The sequence below is a fragment of the Vicia villosa genome, linkage group LG6 (assembly GCF_029867415.1).
Source record: "Vicia villosa cultivar HV-30 ecotype Madison, WI linkage group LG6, Vvil1.0, whole genome shotgun sequence".
In the NCBI taxonomy this organism is placed as follows: domain Eukaryota; kingdom Viridiplantae; phylum Streptophyta; class Magnoliopsida; order Fabales; family Fabaceae; genus Vicia; species Vicia villosa.
Window position 1 is genome coordinate 80,903,474 of NC_081185.1, and position 22,090 is coordinate 80,925,563.

Sequence of the window (22,090 nt, forward strand, 5' to 3'; positions counted from 1 at the left end):
GACTTCAGTTTTAAGCCCACTAATGGAAAATGTTACTACTACAAATAGAGAAAACATGGAGACTTTCCAAAAGATATCATCTCAAATGAATCGAATGGCGGAATTCATGGGAATAACACCACCTAAAAGGAAAGACAAACAGCCTTCGAACCAAGAAGAGAGGCCCATTTTGGAACGTGTACAAGATATAGTCCCGCCACCTAGGACAGCTACTAGGGATGTAGGCCCCTCACGAAGGACAGAGATGTTCGAAAGAACTCCAGTAATTAACTTAGAGGATTCAAATCAAAGAACCGTCCCTGTTCGACAGGAAACGGAGGAAGAGCGACCCAGATTGAGGATTTTGGGTAGGGACGAACACCCAGATGAGGTTGTCCAAAGAGTCAGAAGAGAAAATCTGGCTACAGAGACTAATTTAACTGCTATGATAGAAAGGGTTATGGCCAATAATGGCCTTAGTACTGGGCTTAGACGTCCAAATTATACATCCCCGATATCAGATTATATCATGCAGACAGAATTGCCTAGGGGCACTAAGGTACCCAAATTTACAAAATTTTCAGGCGAAACTAATGAGTCAACAGTGGAACATATTGCCAGATATTTGACAGAAGCAGGAGACTTAGCGGGAAACGAGGATTTAAGGATCAAATATTTCCCTAGTTCGCTGACAAAGAATGCCTTCATTTGGTTTACTACTTTGCCACCAAATTCGATAGATGCATGGGCATACTTGGAAAGGCTTTTCCATGAGCAATTCTACATGGGTCAAACTAAGATAAGTTTGAAAGAATTGGCCAGTGTTAAAAGAAAATTCACAGAAACAATTGATGATTATTTAAATAGGTTCCGTTTGTTAAAATCAAGGTGTTTTACAACAGTCCCAGAGCATGAACTTGTCGAAATGGCTGCAGGTGATCTAGATTATTCAATAAGAAAGAAACTAGATACCCAATACCTTAGGGACATGGCCCAATTAGCAGACAGGGTTCGACAAGTCGAACGCCTGAAGGCAGAAAAAGTTAGGGCGAATAAAAGTTGTAAGAAAGAAAGAGTAGCGTACGTCGAAGCCGAGGACGCTGATGATGAGTCTTTCAATGACTCATATAGCCCTGAAGAAGTCGAAATAGACTTGGCTGAATTGAAAGAAGCGCCACCTTACGCCTGCAAATTGCTAAATCCTGTAAATGGAAAAAACCCAGTAGAAAACGATAAGAATGATAGGTTCCCTAAGAAAACTTATACATTCGACATTACCAAGTGTGATGAAATATTTGATTTATTGGTAAAAGATGGCCAAATGATACTACCTCCAAATTCAAATATTCCTCCGTTGGAACAACGGAAGAAAAGAGGTTTTTGTAAATATCATGGGTTTTTAGGCCATAAAACTTCTCAATGTTTTCTTTTCAGGGATCTAATTCAAAATGCTCTCAATGATGGAAGGTTGAAGTTTGCTGACAAGACCAAGAGTCATATGAGGGTCGATACCAATCCCCTGAACATTGCTGACGCTAGCCTCTGCGAGGTAGAAGATATCAACATGGTGGAGGCATCTGAAGTTGAAGTTGTGGAGACTAAAGCAATGTTCAATGGAAAGCAGGCTACTGAAAGCCTAAAAGGTGAAATAGTCTTCAACACTGTTGTTGAAGAATCTTCCAAGACAGAAATAACTGAAGTATCGAAGGAAGAAAACAGTGAGGCCACTGAAGACCTCAGGATGAAACTCCAGAAAATCCAGATCTCTGAAGTTCCTCCAGCAGCGGTTAACATGGTCAGCGCCAGACGACCAGTGTCTGAATTTGGCAAACTAGAGACATGGCTGACGAGGCAAAATGGGGGCATCGAAGTTCCTCCAAGAACCAAAAGCCTCAAAGAATATCTCTGGAATTGCCACGAGAGAAATGGTGGTAAGCAATGGATGTGTCGAAGGTGTTCGATCATGCTGAATCGAAGGGTCGAAGCCAACTTCGAAAGGGTTCGACGCGAAAGGTGGGAACACCCAGGAAGAGAGCCAAATCCCCTACTTCAACTGTACCCAAAGATGGAGGAAAGCTTGGTAGGATTTTTGGTCAGATGCCACAAAGGAAACACTGAAGTTGCTCTCTGCCCAAGATGTGGGGCAGTCTATGATGAAATACTAGCACGATCATTCGAACGTGTGTACTGCTACATGAATCGAGAAACTCAGGGGTTACGTCCTAACCTGTACGGTTTTGACATATGGACTCCAACAAAGAGGCCTGATAGCCCACACCCCAGAGCTCGAAGGGTAACTTTCAAAATCCCTGCAGATGCACCCAGGGATAGGTGGGTGCAAGCTGATGCAAGAACCAACAAATGGCGAAGTTGGGACCAAGGTGGTAGAACTGCAATGGCATATAGGAAGCAATTTCAAAGATCAAATCGAGAGGCGTATCGATTGGAGAATTATAAAGGAAAAAATCCAATGTCTCGGTCCCAGTGGAGAAGGCATCAGAGAATAAAAAAGGCTCAGAAGGAATACAGGCCAAGAGAAGCTGGAGAATCTAGTAGCAACCAAGTCCCATACCAGGGGGCAAAGTCAAACAAACCTCCGGTGGAACACAAATTATTTGAAGCTAAAAAACTCTTGGATGAAGAAGAAATGATGCGCTCAAATTCCTGGAAAGAAGAGGATAGAATGACAAATGATTTTGATTCCGATGGAATGTCATCTATAAACTTGAATTGCAATGTTGTATCCGTACTTCCTCACGAGTTTAATCAGAAAACTGAAGTAGAAGACTGTGAAGAGGCTGATATCGAAGAAATGACAAAACACAAACCTGTGTGTTACTATGTGCTGAATAATGGTGCAGTAGAAGAACAGAATGCTTTCTTCGAAAGGCCTGATGAGGGTATGCGAAATCACTTGAAGCCCCTCTATATCAGGGCCAAGATTGAGAACGTTGGCATTAATAAAGTCCTAGTTGATGGGGGAGCCGCAGTGAACCTAATGCCTCAATACATGCTAAAAAGAATTGGTATGTTCGATACGGATATAAGGCCGCATAACATGGTCTTATCTAACTATGAAGGCAAAATAGGACAAACACTGGGAGTTGTTCAAGTCAATTTGACAGTAGGCTCAGTTACCAGGCCAACCATGTTCATGGTTATACCAGCAAAGGCAAACTACAACCTTTTGCTTGGTATGGAATGGATTCATGGGGTAGCAGCTGTGCCCTCAACAATGCATCAGAGGGTGACAATTTGGAGAGAAGATGGTATAGTGGAGAATATCGAAGGTGATCAGAGTTACTACATGGCTGAAGTCAACCAGGTGAATAAAACCAACTTCGATAGGAACTTGGCAAACATAGGCCCTTGTCATGCTGCAGAAGAGATATATGCCCCAAATAAAAATGCATTGTACTATTTAACTTTACATCCAAATGGATTCCAATGGGATAGAGAGATCATGGATGGTCCACCAGATACAGCACCATTGGAGAATTATCCAACAGTACGGCCAACAGGCTGGGACGATGACATTAATCATGACTGAGTCTTCGTTCTTCGAAAAGATTTCGGCCTATGTGGCCGAGAACAAAAGGAAGGCGGCTCTCGAAACCGGACTATCAAATACAAAGATAGATGCAGTTCTAACCAAAGAAGGAATAACAGAATTGGAGATACGTACGAGTTTCGAACTCCCTGAAGACACGGCTCCAGACGAAGAGATCATAAGAGGAAAACCAAGTCAAAGGTTGGATGCAATATACGACGAGGAACCTTTGGGATTCGAAAAAGACCCAATGGCGTCGAACATAAAGATGTTGGCCCAAGATCCACTTGAAGAAGTAAATCTTGGAGACAATGATCAAAAAAGAATAACATATATTAGCGCGAAACTAGAACCAGAATTGAAAGCAACGGTCATCAAAATGCTGAAAGAAAACAGAGATTGTTTTGCTTGGGACTATGATGAGATGCCTGGTCTGGGAAGGGATTTAGTGGAACTAAAGTTACCAATAAAAGAAGGAAAGAAGCCCATAAAGCAAACTCCCAGAAGATTCGCGCCAGAGATTCACTCGAAGATTAAAGCAGAGGTCGAAAGACTCTTACGTTGCAAATTTATCCAAACTACAAGGTATGTTGAGTGGATTGCTAATATAGTACCTGTAATTAAAAAGAATGGCTCATTAAGAGTATGCATAGACTTTCGTGACCTTAATGCAGCTACTCCTAAAGACGAGTATCCCATGCCTGTAGCAGAAATGCTAGTAGACTCAGCCGCAGGTTTTGAGTATTTGAGCATGTTGGATGGATATTCGGGATACAATCAAATTTTTATAGCAGAAGATGATGTATCCAAGACAGCATTTCGTTGCCCAGGGGCAATAGGCACTTACGAATGGGTTGTGATGCCTTTTGGTTTGAAAAACACTGGGGCAACTTATCAAAGAGCAATGAATTCTATATTTCATGACTTTATAGAAACATTCATGCAAGTATATATAGATGACATTGTGGTAAAATCTACCTCGGGTATGAGTCATCTCGATCATCTGAGCCAATCATTCGAAAGAATGAGGAAATATGGCTTGAAGATGAACCCCCTTAAATGTGCTTTCTTTGTGCAGGCAGGTGATTTCTTGGGGTTCGTAGTCCACAAAAAAGGGATAGAAATTAACCAGAACAAGACAAAAGCCATTAGGGAAACCAAGTCCCCATCCACGAAGAAAGAACTACAATCATTATTGGGTAAGATAAATTTCTTAAGGAGATTTATCTCTAACTTGAGTGGACGCACGCAAGCTTTCTCACCTCTACTTCGGCTTAAGCAAGGAAAATTCGAATGGCGTGCTGAACATCAAGAAGCTTTCGATCAGATAAAGCAATACTTGACTTGTCTACCAATTCTGTCTCCCCCAAATGGGAAGAAGCACATGCGCCTATATATTTCAGCATCAGATAAAACAATAGGCAGCATGCTGGCCCAAGAAGATGAGAATGGCATCGAAAGAGCCATTTATTACTTAAGTAGAGTACTCAATGATGCAGAGACTAGATATACTGATATAGAAAAGCTCTTCCTTTGTTTGTATTTCTCTTGTATCAAACTTAAGTATTATATAAAGCCAGTTGATGTTTACGTTTCATCTCATTGTGATGTTATTAAACATATGTTATCTAAGCCAATATTACATAGTCGAATTGGCAAGTGGGCTTTGGCCCTTACTGAGTATTCATTAATATTTCAGCCTCTCAAGGCAATGAAAGGACAAATTGTGACAGACTTCATTGTCGACCATGCGGTGGTTGAGAATCATCAGCACTATGTGGACTTAAAACCTTGGAAGTTATACTTCGATGGTTCAACGCATAGAGAGGGTACTGGAGTTGGAATGTTGATAATTTCTCATGATGGAATTCCAACAAAGCTCAAGTATAAAATCGAAGGTCCATTATGTTCCAACAATGAAGCTGAATATGGAGCATTAATTGCTGGACTTGAAGCTTTGTTAGAATTGGGGGCAACCAGAGTCGAAATTAAAGGAGACTCCGAATTGGTCATCAAACAATTGACAAAGGAGTACAAGTGTATCAAAGAGAATTTGATCATGTATTTTGTCATTGCAAATAGGCTGCTCAAGAAATTCGAATACGTGGAATTAAAACACGTATCAAGGGTGAATAACCAGGAAGCAAACGACTTGGCACAATTAGCTTCAGGATATAAAGTATCAAAAGAAAAGTTGGAGGAATTGATTGAAGTAAGAGGAAGAGCAATGTTTACTAAACTTTCGCCAAGTGATCTAGAGAACTCACAATTGGGTTATGCCAACAAAGAACAATTCAAAGTACTAAATATAAACTCGTTGGCAGATACAGATTGGAGGAGTCGAATTATTAACTATCTGAAAAATCCTTCGACGGATACAGACAGGAAAATCAAGTATAGAGCCTTGTCATATTTTCTGATGGGAAATAAATTGTTCAAGAAAACTCCTGAAGGGGTATTGTTGAAATGCTTGGGTGAAGCAGAAGCATATTTGGCTCTGTCGAACGTACATAGTGGGGCATGTGGTGCACATCAAGCAGGGCACAAAATGAAATGGCTCTTGTTTCGTTATGGGATGTATTGGCCTTCGATGTTAAAAGATTGCATAGAATTTGCGAAAGGGTGCCAAGAGTGCCAAGAACATGCAGGTATCCAACACGCTCCAGCAAACGAATTAAGTACGATAGTAAAACCATGGCCTTTCAGGGGATGGGCATTAGATTTGATTGGAGAAATTCACCCCAAGTCATCTAAAGGTCAAAGGTACATTTTGGTAGGAATAGACTATTTCACAAAATGGGTCGAAGCAATACCACTGGCAAATGTGGATCAAGAGGCTGTGATTGAGTTTATTCAGAAACACATTATATATAGGTTTGGAATCCCAGAAAGTATAACAACTGATCAGGGATCAGTCTTTACTGGACGAAAAATGCAAGACTTTGCCAGAGAAATAGGTTTCAAGTTATTTACTTCTACACCTTATTATGCTCAAGCAAATGGACAGGTTGAAGCAGCAAACAAAGTAATAATTGGCCTTATTAAGAAACATGTGGGAAAGAAACCCAAGAATTGGCATAAGACTTTAGATCAAGCACTCTGGGCTTGTCGAACATCTCCAAAAGAAGCTACAAATACAACTCCTTTCCAGTTAACATTTGGGCATGATGCAGTACTCCCAATTGAGATATGTTTGCAATCGGTGAGAATACAAAGACAAGCAGACATTCCTCCTAACATATACTGGGAATTAATGATGAATGAGTTAGTAGATTTGGACGAAGACAGACTTCGAGCACTGGAAATGATCAAAAGGCAAAAGGAAAGAGTGTCCAGAGCATATAATAAAAAGGTGAAAGGTAAAACTTTTGTTACTAATGACTTAGTTTGGAAAGTTATTTTACCTATAGATCGAAAGAATCAGGCACTTGGTAAATGGTCCCCACATTGGGAAGGACCCTTTCGAATCTTGAAAGTATTCTCGAACAATGCTTATGAAAATGAAGAACTAGCAGAAGATCGGAGGATCTTAAGAGTAAACGGGAAATATTTGAAGAGATATAAACCAAGTATGTACGAAGTAAAGATTGCAAAAACGTAGATACTCAGGGTACTACGAAAAGCCAAAATGGTCAGGCATGTGTCAAAATATATACGCTACGTTGATCAAAATGGCTTTGCGATCAGAATAAATTTTAAATGAAAGGAAAAGAGTCTAAGGAGACACCAAAAATATTTTTCATTTAAAAGCAGAGAACTGCATGCATTACAAAGGATCCAAAGAACAGGATCCAAGATTACAAAAAAAAAGGCATATAAATAAATAAAAAAACCTAAGGAAAAAACTAGCTAGTTGATCCTTTGGTCCAAGCCTTCCAAGGACAGCACAGGCGAGGGTTCAGCTTCGAACATATCCCTGGCCCCAGAATCACGCATCCTCCTCACTACACCTTTCTTAAGAAAAATGTAACTGAGGAGTCTCCCGTATGGAAGACAGGTCACACTCTCTCGACGGTCAACACCGATAGAGACAGCTTTAACAAGTCCTTTGAAGATCATCAAAGGAATGTTAATCTTCCTCCCTCGAAGACCACAGAGGATAAACTCCAAGTCTTCAACCATGATGTTGTTCTCATCGATCACCCGAGGTTGGAAGTTTCCTACGAGCATCTGGTGCCAGATCCTGATGGTTTTGGCACTGAAGCGATCATTGTCCATAAGAGTTCTCAACATGAGATGAGTAGTCATGCTGAAAACATTATCATCAAAAGTTGCCCCAGAGTTATTGCATCTTATTAGATTGGCAATAGTAGTGGGAGTGATGCTAAGGTGAGCATGTCGAATTGATGAATCAATGGTGGCCCTACCTTCAGGATCTATGCGTAAAGACGCATTCATCCAGAACTCTACCACCATGTTGGGGTAGATAGCACCCTCCAGGACTTCTTCAAAGTAGAAGTTCAGTTCTTGGTTAGCAAAGAGGGTTTCAATATTAATGAAGTTACGAACAAGTTCATCCTCAGAGAGTCTGAACTCACCCTTGATGAGGGCTTTGATGTCATTAAAGGAGAGAGTTCCAGCCATTGCAAGAAAAAGTGGTGTATTGAGAAAAAGGTGTGTGTTTTCTTTTTCTGTGTTTGGGTTGGAGAGAAAGCGCATGAATGAAGAAATGAAGGCAATATTTGACCCTTTATATAGACTGGGAATACTGAGGGTGGTTTTTAATTGTTAATGAGTGATTGGACTGCGGTTGGTTTTCCAAAGAAAGAAGTTATGGCTTCCGCCGTTTCCCGCCCTTGGAAGTTGAGAAGTAATCATGAAACTGATGCACGCACGTCTTAATTTGATGTTTTGGAGAAAGTGACGTCACTTTTTAATAATGATTATGGCTAAGAGAAGTGGAAACGTCAAGTCTAGAGGCAAGGATGCTGCGAAAGATGTTCAGGTTCTACACGTTGCATTAAATAAAAAGCACTGTAGAAAATCTAAAGATATATTTTGGCAGAAATGTTTAGATTTGCTAAAAGTAATGCTGGCAAACATTATAGATATAAATGGGAGTCAAGCATACAAATATTATGGGTCTACAGTAGTTTCGATTACAAAACAAAGGTGCAACAAGTAACAGGACTGAAAACATCTAGTTAAAATCCTTAGGGAGATCCGTTTTGATCTTCAAGTATTGAGTCTCCCACGAAGACATACGAAGCTCAATTAGTGCCCGCTGCTTCTTCAATCTTTCGATCTCTGGCACTAATTTCTGTGCAGTCTCGAAATGTTTAATTCCCGACTGCACCACTTCGAGCAAATCTTGTTGGTTAGATTTTTGTATGGCTGTTTGACAACGTTCAGCTTCCTTTATCTTATCCTCGAGCGCCTTTATCTCTTGTCTCCAGGAGTTGATGTTCTTCTCATAATCATCAAAGGCCTTCTGATTTTCTGAATGTTTAAGCTTGAGGGCCTCACCTTGTTTCGTGGCGTCCACAGCAGAATTCCATGAAGAGTCATGAGAGGCCATTGTCTCAGATAGCTCTTCTTCGACATTTTGTTTTCGAAGAATGTTGGCCTGGAGTTGCTCAAGAAGAGAGCCTAGCAGAACAATTACCTCTGAAACTTCTGTGGAAACCTGAAGCAAATCTACTTTCTTTAGAAGTTGATTTAAGTTGTGACTCTTAATAGGTTCCCGGTTGAGAACGTCTACAAGATTGACCCCAAAGAATCTCTCTTTTATTTGTCGAAGGAGGCTAGGAATATCTTCCCTGTCACTAGATTCTACAGTTACAGCTGGAGAGACATCAAGTTCCGAAGGCGAAGAAGTATTCACATTCATGATAGCCTTTAAGAAACCAAGAGGATCAGTTTGCTTAAGTTGTTCCAGCTCCGAAGGAGTAGGCTTTGCAGGGGCAAGCGTCGATATTGTCTCAGGAACGGTTTTTGCATCAAGAGTCGAAGTTCCTTGAGGATCTTGTTTTTCTGGTCGAGAAGTCTCTTCCATGGCATCTTTCTCTGACGCAGTATCTTCATTGTCATGTGATTGTGGGTTCACATTGTCGCTGCCTGAGAATGGATGATCTTCTTCCAAATTTTTGTCTTGATGAGTAGGTGGAGATTCGTCAGTAGATTGGCTTTCTTCGATTGGTTCACTAGGCAATATGGTAGCAATTGGCCTAACATCTTCGAAGACTGGCGAGAGAACATGAGTTTGGTTATGAGAGATACCTATGTTAAACGGAGCAAATTTAGTCGTAAAGATAAGCCTTTGAGGGGTTTAATTGACGAAAGTTAAAGTTTGACAATTACCGTGAAGTTTGTCAATATTAATGGTAAGGCCATGATCCTTAAAACCTGAAGTGGCAGTGCCAATAACAAGGTAAATGTCAGTTTAATTATTTGGTTAAGATCACAAGATAATATGTGGGGTGGAACCCAAATACCTTGGTTGGGATGTTGTCTGGACTTGAATTATGACTTTCCACAACGAAAGCATTACTAGCAGTTTTCAAAGGAGACTCTTCAGAGGACGCCTTATCACCAGGAGAAGCAGTTTTAGAGGGACTTATCCTTTTCCCTTTTCTTGAAGGGGTAACAGCTTTTTGTCTCTTCTTGTGTCCTTGTCTAGTTTGGGGAGGGGATTTATCTTCGCCATCTGAGGCCGCTGTCGAGGAAGCTTTCCGTTTCGAAATTGTTGGGGGTTTCGAGCTCTGGCGAATAGACGATAAGTAAGATGGATACTACTCACAGATTGTACAAAATCAAGAATATGAGATGAGTATGTACCGTGGGCTTCTTGCCAGTGACGATGGAATCACTTTCACTTGGCTTGTTGCTCTTAGATATCCCAGAATCTTTTTAGGCAGAAGCTTCCTTGATCTTCCTCCTTCGTGCAACAGCTGTAGTTGAAACTGAAATCAGTATATCAGCAAAGAAAAGAAAATTCAGTCGAAAAGATTGTCTTAATCCAAACCTTCAGGTATTGGGGTCAGGACACGAACATGTTTAAGATCTATATGAAGATGTCCTTTGAAAGTATCCAAGGTATGCTTAGTCGGAACCACTCGTTCAGCGCGTTTTTTGGTACTCTCTCGAAGAATTTTGAGAGCATTCCCACACACGAACCAGTCTGGGAAAGGAGGACTTAGAGCCACACCAAAATCAGCACTTGGTAGTGGAGGGAATTTTGGAGGATTAAGTTTGAAAGCCACTTCATAACGTAGTTCTGGTCGAACATACGAGGGCAATTTCAACTTATCCAGTTTGGCGGAAAACTTTTCGCGCAAAATGACTGCAGCCTCACGAACGGTCCGACTAAGATCATCAGGCCTGTAGATAGTTTCAAAGAATTTTTGAAAAGCTTGGATTTCTTTAATATGAGTTGAAGTACCTTTTTGAAAATTCTCCTGCACATCAGTAAAAGCTGCAGTTAGTTCCTGAGCAAGGCTATCAGCATCAAAGATTTGAGAGCTATAATACTCCGTCCACCATTGATGAAAATCTGGTGTAGAGTAAAAAGCAGGTTCGAAAGGGACAGGAGAAAGATTGGTGATGCCAACGTATTTGTTGATTTTTGTTTTACATTCTTCTTCAGTCAAGTACAAGGTATGGAAACACATATGGTTTCTTTTCTCATATAAACACTTGGGTTTTATTTGAGCTAACCCAAACTGTCTCGAGACCAAATTCGGTTGATAGCACATGAGAATACATTGGCCTTTTGATGGTCGGAGACGATGGGAGAATAACCTTGGAGTCAGAAAGGCTTCCCAAATTTCCATATATTCAGTTTGTTGATCCTGAGATGTTGGTGGAAATTTTCGAGTAAACCATTCAGGACCTATTGTTCTGTGTACAAATGGGGCCATAGAAGGATCGAACTGGTTACGCCGTGCAAACATCGTTGAATACGCCAGGAAGTGTTCACGAAGCTTTCCAATTTCTTCTTTTGGAGTTAGGTAAGCTAACCTGGTCCCTTCTATAGTTCGATTCTTGATTTTGCTATCCTCCTCATTGACGTTTCCTCGAAAGGGAATATGAGTTTCGAATGTAGCATTAAGCCACAGTTGTAATAGCCAGAAAGGGCCAGCATAAAGTAAACTACCGGATTTGAAATTCTTGGTGAGGGTTGCAGCTTCGCTGAGGTTTTCATAAAGAGACCCTAAAAGCAGTTGGCTGAGGTTGAGCTTTTTTCCAGCATGCAACTGATTAGCCATGCAAAGGTACCTCTTTGCAACTTGAATGGATCTTGAGCAGAAGGCACATCGTGAAAGCCATAACGCTAGGAAAGCAATATGCTCTTCATCGGATACTGCCGTTTCGGTGGTAATATGATGCTTCTGGATGAATGAAGTATAAGTGACTTGTGAGTCATTAAAACCAATAGTATCATTATCCATTTCGTTAGGATCGAAGGTTTCGCCAATTGGTTGAAGTCCTGTAATAGCAGCCACATCGAAAAGCGTAGGGGTAACCATTCCACATGGGAGATGGAAAGTGTTGTGGGAAGCATCCCAAAAGTGAACCGCTGCTACTAACATGGGTTGGTTGTATTCTAAACCTGTCTTTGACAGTTGAATCAAATCGTATATTCCTAACGATTTCCAGAAGGATTCTTTCTGTTTTTCTACTTTTTCTAACCAGGCATAGTACAAGTCAGGATCTTTGGCTAAAGGGATTGACCTAAACACTTTTACAGAGTTGGTCATATAGTTTAACCTAATTTTCGTTAAAGCTAAAGGAGTTGCAGTTGAAGTTTCTTCAATGTTAGCAGATTTGCCTAAGGGAGAACAGCCATCTTCATCTATCCTGATTTTGCTAACTAATGGTCTAGTCTTGTAATAAGTAGGGAAGAATTTATTCAGAGATGGGATATTTTCACTTGGTAATGGACCCATAAAAGCGAGAGATTTTCCAGAAAGTTCAAAAGGAATGATTACCTGGGAAGCATAAATAGCGCGTATTTCTTCGGTGTTAGGGTTTTGAACGTGCTCTTGTTCCCCAGACCGTGTTGTTGATTGGAGCTTCAGAGCAGGTTGAAGAACATTTGAAGATGAATCCATAGAGAAATTTCTGATTAAGAGAGCGAGATTTTGAAGAGATTGAAGATGTTTTGGTTTTTTGTTGAAGAAGATGAAGAAATAGGAATGAAAGGTTGTGTAGAAGTGCAAGACCAAGTATTTAAAGGTTTAACGGAAACCCTTTTTAAATCTTTTGGGTAAAATCCAAAGAACACGTGGCGGCTGGTGATTTAATCCAACGGCGGTCGAATAAAGTTAGCTTCACTCCTAGTATGTAGGAGTAATGATCAAGAAGTAAGGTTAAAACGTGGGAATGTAAGTTATGAGAAGACATTTTTGAAAATGACAAGACGTTTCGGAAATGGTGTCATCAATGATTATGACGTTAGTCAGCAGTCTTGGAACTCTCAAAGATCAATAAAGAACGAAATCTTATAATGACAAGAAACGCCTATTTCTGTTGACTCTCGAAACAGGCATTTATTGGGGGCAATTTGTTAGCTGAAGATTTCGTTTTGTAGTGTTTGTCCTTCGAAGAAGAAGAAAATCGAAGGAAAGATGGTTACTGATGGCCATCCCTTAAGGAAGAAAGAATGGCTACTGATGGTCATGCTTCGAGAATAAAGACTTCTAAGTTCGATGAAGATAGTGAATACTGAAAGCTAGTGAAAATATGTGTCTTCGGGACTTAGACAAAATTTATAAATATTTAAGTATTTACTACTTAGCGTGTTTTCGTAGTGTTTTTAATACACTGCCACGCGTCGAAGACGGACTCAGGCGGGAAGATTTGAAATTCGAAGACGGTTTCGTAACTGTCCAATAACAGATGGCATCGCTAGAAGTTCTTATGAGAAACGTGGCAGCAGATTAGTGTAGGACCGTTAAGGTCGAAACTAGTATAAATAGGAGTCTTAATGTTAGGATTCGGTGTGTTCATTTTGTACAAATCACTCACATATTTACTCAAGTATCAAGCGTTAAGAGAAAGAGTTCGCTGAGAAAATGTACGTATGACACCACCATTTTAATACATGTGTATTATCTCTTGTTTTTAAATATCTTCCAGAATTACTGCATTTCGTTTACTTCTTGCCATTTACATTTCTGTATCTTTACTTTAATGCCATTTACTTTCGAATTACTTTCATGTTATTTACTTTCAAAGTCTTTAACATTTCTGCAGTTTAAGATTCTTTACGTTTTAACAGCCCTTTTAGTTTCATATGTTATGTTACTTATCTTTTCGTTGAAGTCACATTTATATATAACAAAGTGATTATCAAGACTATTTGTTCTTTAATCGAACAACGTTTATTGAAGAAGACAAATCATGAATATGGTTCGAATGAACATTGATAACAATCTTCTTGACTATGTGTCCTAGGATCAATCTAGTCGATCCTGCGAGTAACCAAATCATATTTATTATAGTTTGGAGGACTAGCGGTTGTTTACCGGAAATCACCGTAAACAAATTGGCACGCCCAGTGGGACAGTGTCAAGCAGATTGTTTTAATCAATTGCTTTATTTTTGTCTAGACAAATTGAGGACTTGATCACCCTTAATCTCTTGTAAATAGTAGACGGAATTGTATTGAATGTTATGTATGTATCTTGCTATCTTAATGATGTTCAAAGTGATGGATGCTAAAGAAAGTCTGAAACTTGGTTGAAGCTTGCGAACCGTATAAGTTGATAGGAACTTTGATAAGGACGGTGAATTAAGATGGGTGATCAGAGTGGCGCAGCTGAAGCGGGATGTGACGTTGAGAGTGGTTGTGTTGCATAGATTTTTGATGACGAAATTATTCTAAGTGGGGGAGAGTTGTAACGCCCCAAATTTAATTAATTAAGTTAATTAAATTATTGAAGGTTTTAATTATTGGATTTAGAAGATGTGTGAAAATGCATCGGAGTAATTGGATTCGCCGGTTTTTATTTTAAGAGGCTAATTGGATTGATATGTCGATCGGAATTATTAAGTTAAAATTTGGATTAGTTAGTCGGTTAATCGGAGAATTAATAAAATTGATTATGTTGGAGGAAGTAATATTAGTAATAATATTATTTAATTTGGTTTAGTTGTGGTGTGGTATATAACAGTGTGGAGGTGTACGATTAGCAGGCCCATTAGAAAATAATAGTAACTATAATATTATTATTTAATTTATTGGATTAAAAGGAGAATATATGGAATTAGGTTTATGTGGAAATAAGGTTTTGGCCTTTGGGAGAATAGATCGTGGTTATTATGAATTTAGTTGTTGAATAGTTATAAAGTTGACGTTGTGAAGTTATAGTTGTGCTAAAAATTTTGTTTGTTGAATATTAATAATTATAAGTTCAGTTTCAATTGAATAAAGTATGATTTTATGATTCCCCTGCGTGGTATTAAGAGTTGATTTAATGTGAACAAAACTATATGTTGTATTATAAGTTGAAATGTGACATCCCTTGCGTTGTTTGTGAAATTTTTATACTCTGAATTTAATATAATTGTTGGGTAGATTTGATTAATTCTTTATCTTATTATTAAGTTTTTTCTTCTCTATGAATCAGTTAACTTGGGACTTAACACTAACATTGAAGTCTTTCTTCCAAAAAATATAAGTCTTAAACATCCCTTGATTTTAATGTTGCATTCTTAATCAAAATTTTCTTTAAACCACAAATATCTAATCAAGTAGAAAGTTTTTCTTAATCCTGTTTATATTAAGATTTTACTTTTTGATAAATCTTGAATTTTGGTTTAATTGCAAATTTGGAGTAAAATGTTTCTAAGGGTATGTTTGGTTCAATCGGGGAGAGGGGACGGGAGCGAATTTTATCAAGGGGAGGGGAGATGAGGAGAAGGGAGGGGAGAGATTTTAATTACATATATGTTTGGTTCAAAAAATGTTTGGTTCAAATTATTATTGTTTTCAGGATTATAGGTTTTTATAACGTGGCAATAAGTTTTTGTAACAGGATCCAGGTGTTCTTGGAGCTTTATTTGAAGATAAGGTAACTTTATTCTGATTTCAATTCATAGTTTACCTTTCTATTAATCCACCATATATTGTATTCATTATGGAGACCTCATCAATATAGTTTTTCTTCCTTTTCGGTGGTTGAAGCAACTGAATTACTATCGGTTCTACCATCGATTCGGATTTTCTATTCAAAAGGTATAGTTTTTTTTTGTTATTCTTCTCATAATTGGTAATAGATATGTTTTCAATTTATGTATTTGTTTCCATTTCTGAAATTGGATTCTTGAAGTCACATCTTCTCAAATTTTCAATTTGATATATGTTCTTTATATATGTCGTTTTCATTTAAGATTTTTTTGTTATTTTTCTAAAATTTCCAATTTTATTTACAAACTATTCATTTAGGTTTATACTATACAAGTATATATCTACGTTACAATAAATGTACATTGTAATAATTATATTTCTTTTTAGAAATTTTATGTTATTTAGTAGTATTATTTAACTTCTAATTATTCAAATTCTTTAAATATTATGATTGTCAATTCAAATATATTCACATTATTATTATTATGATACATTTTTGTCTCACATTTTCTACTTTATATCTTTTACCGGTGGTATTAATCGTCTTTGATCCTTCATCAAGGTATAAAGTTATAACGGAATAGCCACGAGATAAATATTTAAATAGTTATAAAGTATTTAATTATGTAGGTTTTATACTTTTTAACAATTGAAACAAATTTGTGAGATATTGATTAAATATTATTTTTGGTTTCTTTTATATATTTTTTATTATGAAATTATTTGCTCACGAATTTTATATATGATTGTGAGACTAAAATGTATACGACAACAATGAAATTGACTCCCGAAATATTTTTTCAAGTTCATTTAAACCATTGGAATCTTTTAATAATTACACTGTGGATTTTTTAATCCATATATCAAATTTCTATACTCATATTGTCATTATATCGAAGATTTGCATTCTAATAATTACCAGTTACCTACTACTAATTAATTATTTATTAGTAATAATTACAAGAATATACTAAATCTAATTTATCCTTAACTTTTCAGTTTTTCAGAATTCAAATTCATGGTGTATATATATTCGTTGTTTTTGTTCCGCCGATTTAGGAGAAAACAATAAGATAGAGGAACAAGCTGAACTATCTTTGAAATAAGTGTTATTTATTCCAATTTAAAACCACTATATTATTTATTCTAAGTTAAATTGAATGCGGAATAAGGGAATGAACTAAAATAACAATTTCAATAAATTAATGATAATTTTTTCTAAGTTAAATTGAATACCGAATAGTGAAGGAACTAAAATAACAATCCCAATAAATTAATGATAATTTTTCTAAGTTAAATTGAATACCGAATAGTGAAGGAATTAAAATAACAATCACAATAATTTTTTATAAAAAATCCAAAAAAATTACATTCTTTTATGAATATTTTTAAAACTTATAATCTTCACTTTATTTTCATTATATATATGGCCGAAGCAAACTTTAGCTTAAAATATACAGTGCTTATAGAATAGAATTGGTATGTAACGGCATAAAATTCACAACACAATTAAAATTGGAATCTCAAATTTAACCAAATGTACAAACAAATGAGTGTGTTGACAAAAGTTCTTGTAGAATTTGGGTTGTGTACGTAACTAGATATACTTCATGAACTGGACGATTAAAACTAGGAATAAATTCAGCATTTCCACCCTATCAAAATCCTGCGATCAAAACAAAGCAACATATAATGCTTACTTTTATACATTCATTCCCGCTAATATTGATTATTTAATTTGTCCCGTAGGAGTTACAGAGCAAGTTTACAATATGAAAATTGATGTAAATTATTTTATTGTACTTTTGTTTACTCATGAATCATTCTATTCGTTGCATGGTATCATGATTAGTCCTATAAATACTTTGCCTAGCAATCAACAGCCAAAACACAAAAAATCTAAGTCGTCTTGTGACCCAGTAAGATTAATCCATAATGTCAACTAGATTCCTCACTGTATTCATCCTTGCTCATATGTGGCTTTTGATGGCAACAACATCAGTAGCCCAAATTGTGATAGACACAAGTGGCGACACAGTTGAGGACGATGAGGAATACTTCATCAGGCCTGCTATCACAGGCACTGGAGGAGGTCCTACATTGATCACAGGAAATGCGCCATGCCCTCTGCAAGTTGGTCTTGTCAACACTGACTTGGCAAATGGTTTGCCGGTGGTATTCACACCTTTTGTCCCCCGTCATGATGAGGACGACGTGCTTCTTGACAGAGACTTGAGAGTAAGATTTGTAGCTTCCTCAAGTTGCGCTCAGTCCACAGAATGGAGAGTGGGTGAGAAAGATGCTACGAGTGGAAGGAGGCTTATTATAACCGGAAGGGATGACAGTACAGCTGGAGCATACGGTAACTTCTTTAGGATTGTGCCAACACAAACTAGCGGTGTCTATAACATCCAATGGTGCCCTACAGACGTATGCTCCGCTTGTAAGTTTGAATGTGGGACTGTTGGGGTTATTCGTGAAAATGGAAAGATTCTGTTGGCACTCGATGGTGGTGCACTCCCTGTTGTGTTTCAAAAAGAATAATTGTTTGTAGGATGGTGAAGTTTATTTCTGTGGTGTGTTTATGTATATACTCTTGCTTTTCAATAAATATTGAACATGTAGTTCATTTTAATTAATATCATGAAAGAAGGAAAGGGTTACAAGTTACAACTTACATGTATTATGACTTGGAATAAAGGGTTATTTGAGTATGTATACTTTCTTTACTAAGAATAAATCAAATGTATTCTATTTATAGTCACTTTGTAATGATAGTCCTATTTTAAATCAGACACAGCGTGTGTGCTGTAGAAAACTAACTCATAAAAGTACTAAATAGAAAATTAAAATATCTTCATCCAATCCAAACACTTTGATTCATTAAGTAATTAAAATATCTTTGCCCAACGAAATAGTTTTACTAGCTAAGGAAAATACAATTAAGAAACCATCAGTAGTTATTACAACACTTGAATAATCCAACACAAACTATAAAAAAAAAAGAAAAAAGAGCAGTTTGCTGCATAGGAGCTTAATGTGGATGAGGCCGAGGCAAAACCAAGCTCTTCATATGTTCATAGGCATGAAAAATTGGGTTGTTAGGAACTTCAATATGTTCAACTCTACCATCTCTTCGATAATATATAACAACATCATGCCAAGCTAGTGGGCAGGCCAGCATCAGGACATCTCCATTTTCCGACAGACACACCGGCAACAGACGCAAATCAGGCACAAAATCCCATTGAATCTGCTCATAGCGAAGATTCACCAACCGAGTCCAAGACTCTTGAACTCCAAACTCTCTCATTTCCCACAAAACAAAATGAGTATTCATGTGGTTATAATAAAGGCACAGGCAACCCCTTAAAACAGAAAGAGCTGGTTCTGGTTCATCTTGGGGCTTTTCACCAATACTGTTAGGCAGCAAAATATACTTGCATGTTTCGTTGCGCAGATCAAGCGAAAAGATCACTAACTGTTCGATGGTAACATCTTTCCATTCATACTCATGATAGTTTAAGTTGTTAAGCGCTAACCAGTTAACACTACCATTAACAAATCGTCCGATGGGAGTTCTAATTAGTAGAGTTGGAAAATTAGGGCAAGCGAGAGTCTTTCTCCAGCAACTATCGCCCATGCAATGAACTCTCCCCTCCCATTTCTGCACTGTATGATCCCATAACACAGCCACCACCTTGCATGGAGTAAATACAAAAATGCATGTGGTTAAACTAAAGAATGGTGTCACTTTTTAAACCAATACACAAAATCAGATAACATATATTTGAAAGAGCCTTTAATCATTTGAGATGAAATTGACAACTTTATTATGTTAGGTATGAACTATGAAATGCAATTGTGCAACTAAGTAACACAATCAAAATTGAAATTTGACTGACCTTGTATGTGTCTCCTGAATCATCATAGCCAAATCCAAGGTGCACCCAGAGATTAGGATGCATGAAAGACAAAGTTGGTGAGTTTCTGGATATTAATTGTAAACTAGGGTTCCATAACCAACTATAAATTTCTTTGTTTTCATATTGCATTAATTTTCATATTGCATAAAAATTAGGGTGTGTGTGTGTTTGGGTGCTCTTTCAAGATGAAGTTTAGCGAATCTTGGATCAAAGATGAGCGAATTCCAGTATTCGAGTAAACGCATTTTATTAAGTTCACTTTAACACTCCATTTTACCCATTTCTCTCTACGCAAAACTTTTTTTTCTCATTTCTCTTTTATTTAACACACTCTCTCTCTCATAAACTCTCCATATTTATTTACTATTAACTAGTAGTTAGACCCGTGCCTCGCACGGGTTAAATATTTTTTAATTAAAAAAAATATTTTAAAAATATTTATAATTTAAAAATTTTATTTAAAGTAAGATTACTATTGCATACATAAAATGTCATTGTTATTAATAGTATATATAAAAAATTTAATTTAACTAATTTTTTTTATAAATTATAAAATAAATTAGACATTTCTAATTTATTAATAATTTATGTAAGTTTTAAAAAAAATTAACTGTGTTAAATAAAAAGAGAATCAATCAAGATGACATCCAAATTAAAAACATATATTTGTAACAATTATTATAATAAAGTTTCTCTTTTTTATTAAAAATAAATTGTAATAATGATAAATTTTCAAAAGCAATAAATGAGATGATAAATTAATTAAAACTACTATAAATAAATAAAAAGTACAAAATAAATTCTTAAATTTATTATATATATATATATTTAATATCAATATAAGTAATATATGTCATAATTAAAAAAAATGAAATATATTCTATATATTATAAACTTATGTTTTTTTTTTGTTAATTGTAGAAAATAGTTTTTTTAATCAAAAAAAATTTACTAATTTAATAGTTTTTAAATAAAAAATAATTTAATAATTATTTATTATTAATTTAGTTGTATTGAATTAGATCCTTCCATTTATACAATGTACTCGGTATATAATTCAATAATAACTTTATATTGCTGCTTCCACTAAATTAATGTTTTTTTTAAAAAATTATAGTGATGTCATGGTATGTATTAATTATGACCTTCATAATAATTTTCATAAACGACTTTGTAAAAATCAAATGTTGAATATAACCCAACATATAGCTATTTGTATTCTTAATCATTCAAATACTGTAATATCATAATATTATAATTTTAATTGAATATGCATAAATTTTTATGTTCTAATTAGTATAATTGATAAGTAAGATGAAATTTTTTAATTTATAATTGTATTTTTAAGAAATCATTAATGAATTTAATAAGTGTTAATTGTATATTTTATTTTGTATCTATTATTAAGATTGTATCAGTTAAAACCGACAATTAAAAAAAGGGTCATGCTAACGAGTGCCCCCGGGGCACTCTTTAAGGTTTCCAAATAAAGAAAATACTGTCTAAATAAGTTAATCATTTCAATTTTCAATTCATTAAATACAAATATTTCCAATAAAACATAAATTTTGTTACTTAAAAGAAGTCAATTATTTCTATTTTTAATGCAATGAATACAAGTATTAATAACAAAACATATCATTTTTATACTCTTAACCAGTGCCCCTGGAGCACTCGTTAGCATTGCCCTTAAAAAAATTGTAATTGATATTAAATCATAATTAAAATTGATAATTATTGATTTTATTTTATTAATATAAACATATAAGGAAATATTGTAAAGAAATTAAAAACAAAGTCATGACAAAGAGAGGTGAGAATTAATTATATCACCTATATCATGTATCTTGAAATATAACTATCAAACCAAATTTGAGTATTTGAGTATTTCATAAAAAAATTGTGTTTTCATAAGAAAATTGTGTATTTTCATATATCATAATTGTCTGGTGCTTTGTGTTGAAACAAATATTATATCAATTTTTAGTATAAATGTCATTTTCTCCATTGCTTTTTAAGTATCGTTTTAGAAGAATTTTTTGTTTCTATTTGAATGTTGTTTTTATAGTTTAATGTTATAATGTGTCAATTATACTGTTATTTTGTCAATTAGAAATATTAATGCATTATATTTTAAACACAAATTCAAGTTTTGGAACATAAAAAGACAATAGTAAATTAATAAGACATGATTTTAATAATTGTTACACATGTTAAATTAAGTATTTTATTCTCTTATAATATTTGATCCATATAACTGGAATAAGGAACAATAAATTAAGTATTTTATTCTTTTATAATATTTGATTCTTATAATTTATTTATTTATTATATATATAAAAGTATAGGTAATGCTAACCTGTTCCCTAAGGACACATGTTAAGAAATTAACAATTAGAAAGTTTGTCATGAATAAAATAAAAAATAAAATTAAATATATATTTGTAACTAATTCAATACACTTTTAGCATTACCCTAAAAGTATTAATAGTTCTTATTTAAATAATCTATATTATAATAATCTCTATTTAAAATATAATACGTTTTATGTTTTTGTGTCAA

General features: G+C 35.7%; 1 protein-coding gene and 1 pseudogene across 1 annotated transcript; one reads left to right on the forward strand and one right to left on the reverse strand.

The window, feature by feature from the left end:
* Positions 1 to 17,537: 17,537 nt before the first annotated feature.
* LOC131611734 (kunitz type trypsin inhibitor 104-like) lies at positions 17,538 to 18,146 on the forward strand. The gene has a single exon (XM_058883636.1). It carries the CDS (start codon positions 17,538 to 17,540, stop codon positions 18,144 to 18,146), a length of 609 nt encoding a protein of 202 aa, XP_058739619.1.
* Positions 18,147 to 18,636: 490 nt separating this feature from the next.
* Positions 18,637 to 19,773, reverse strand: LOC131613985 (F-box/kelch-repeat protein At3g23880-like; annotated as a pseudogene).
* Between the last annotated feature and the right edge of the window lie 2,317 nt (positions 19,774 to 22,090).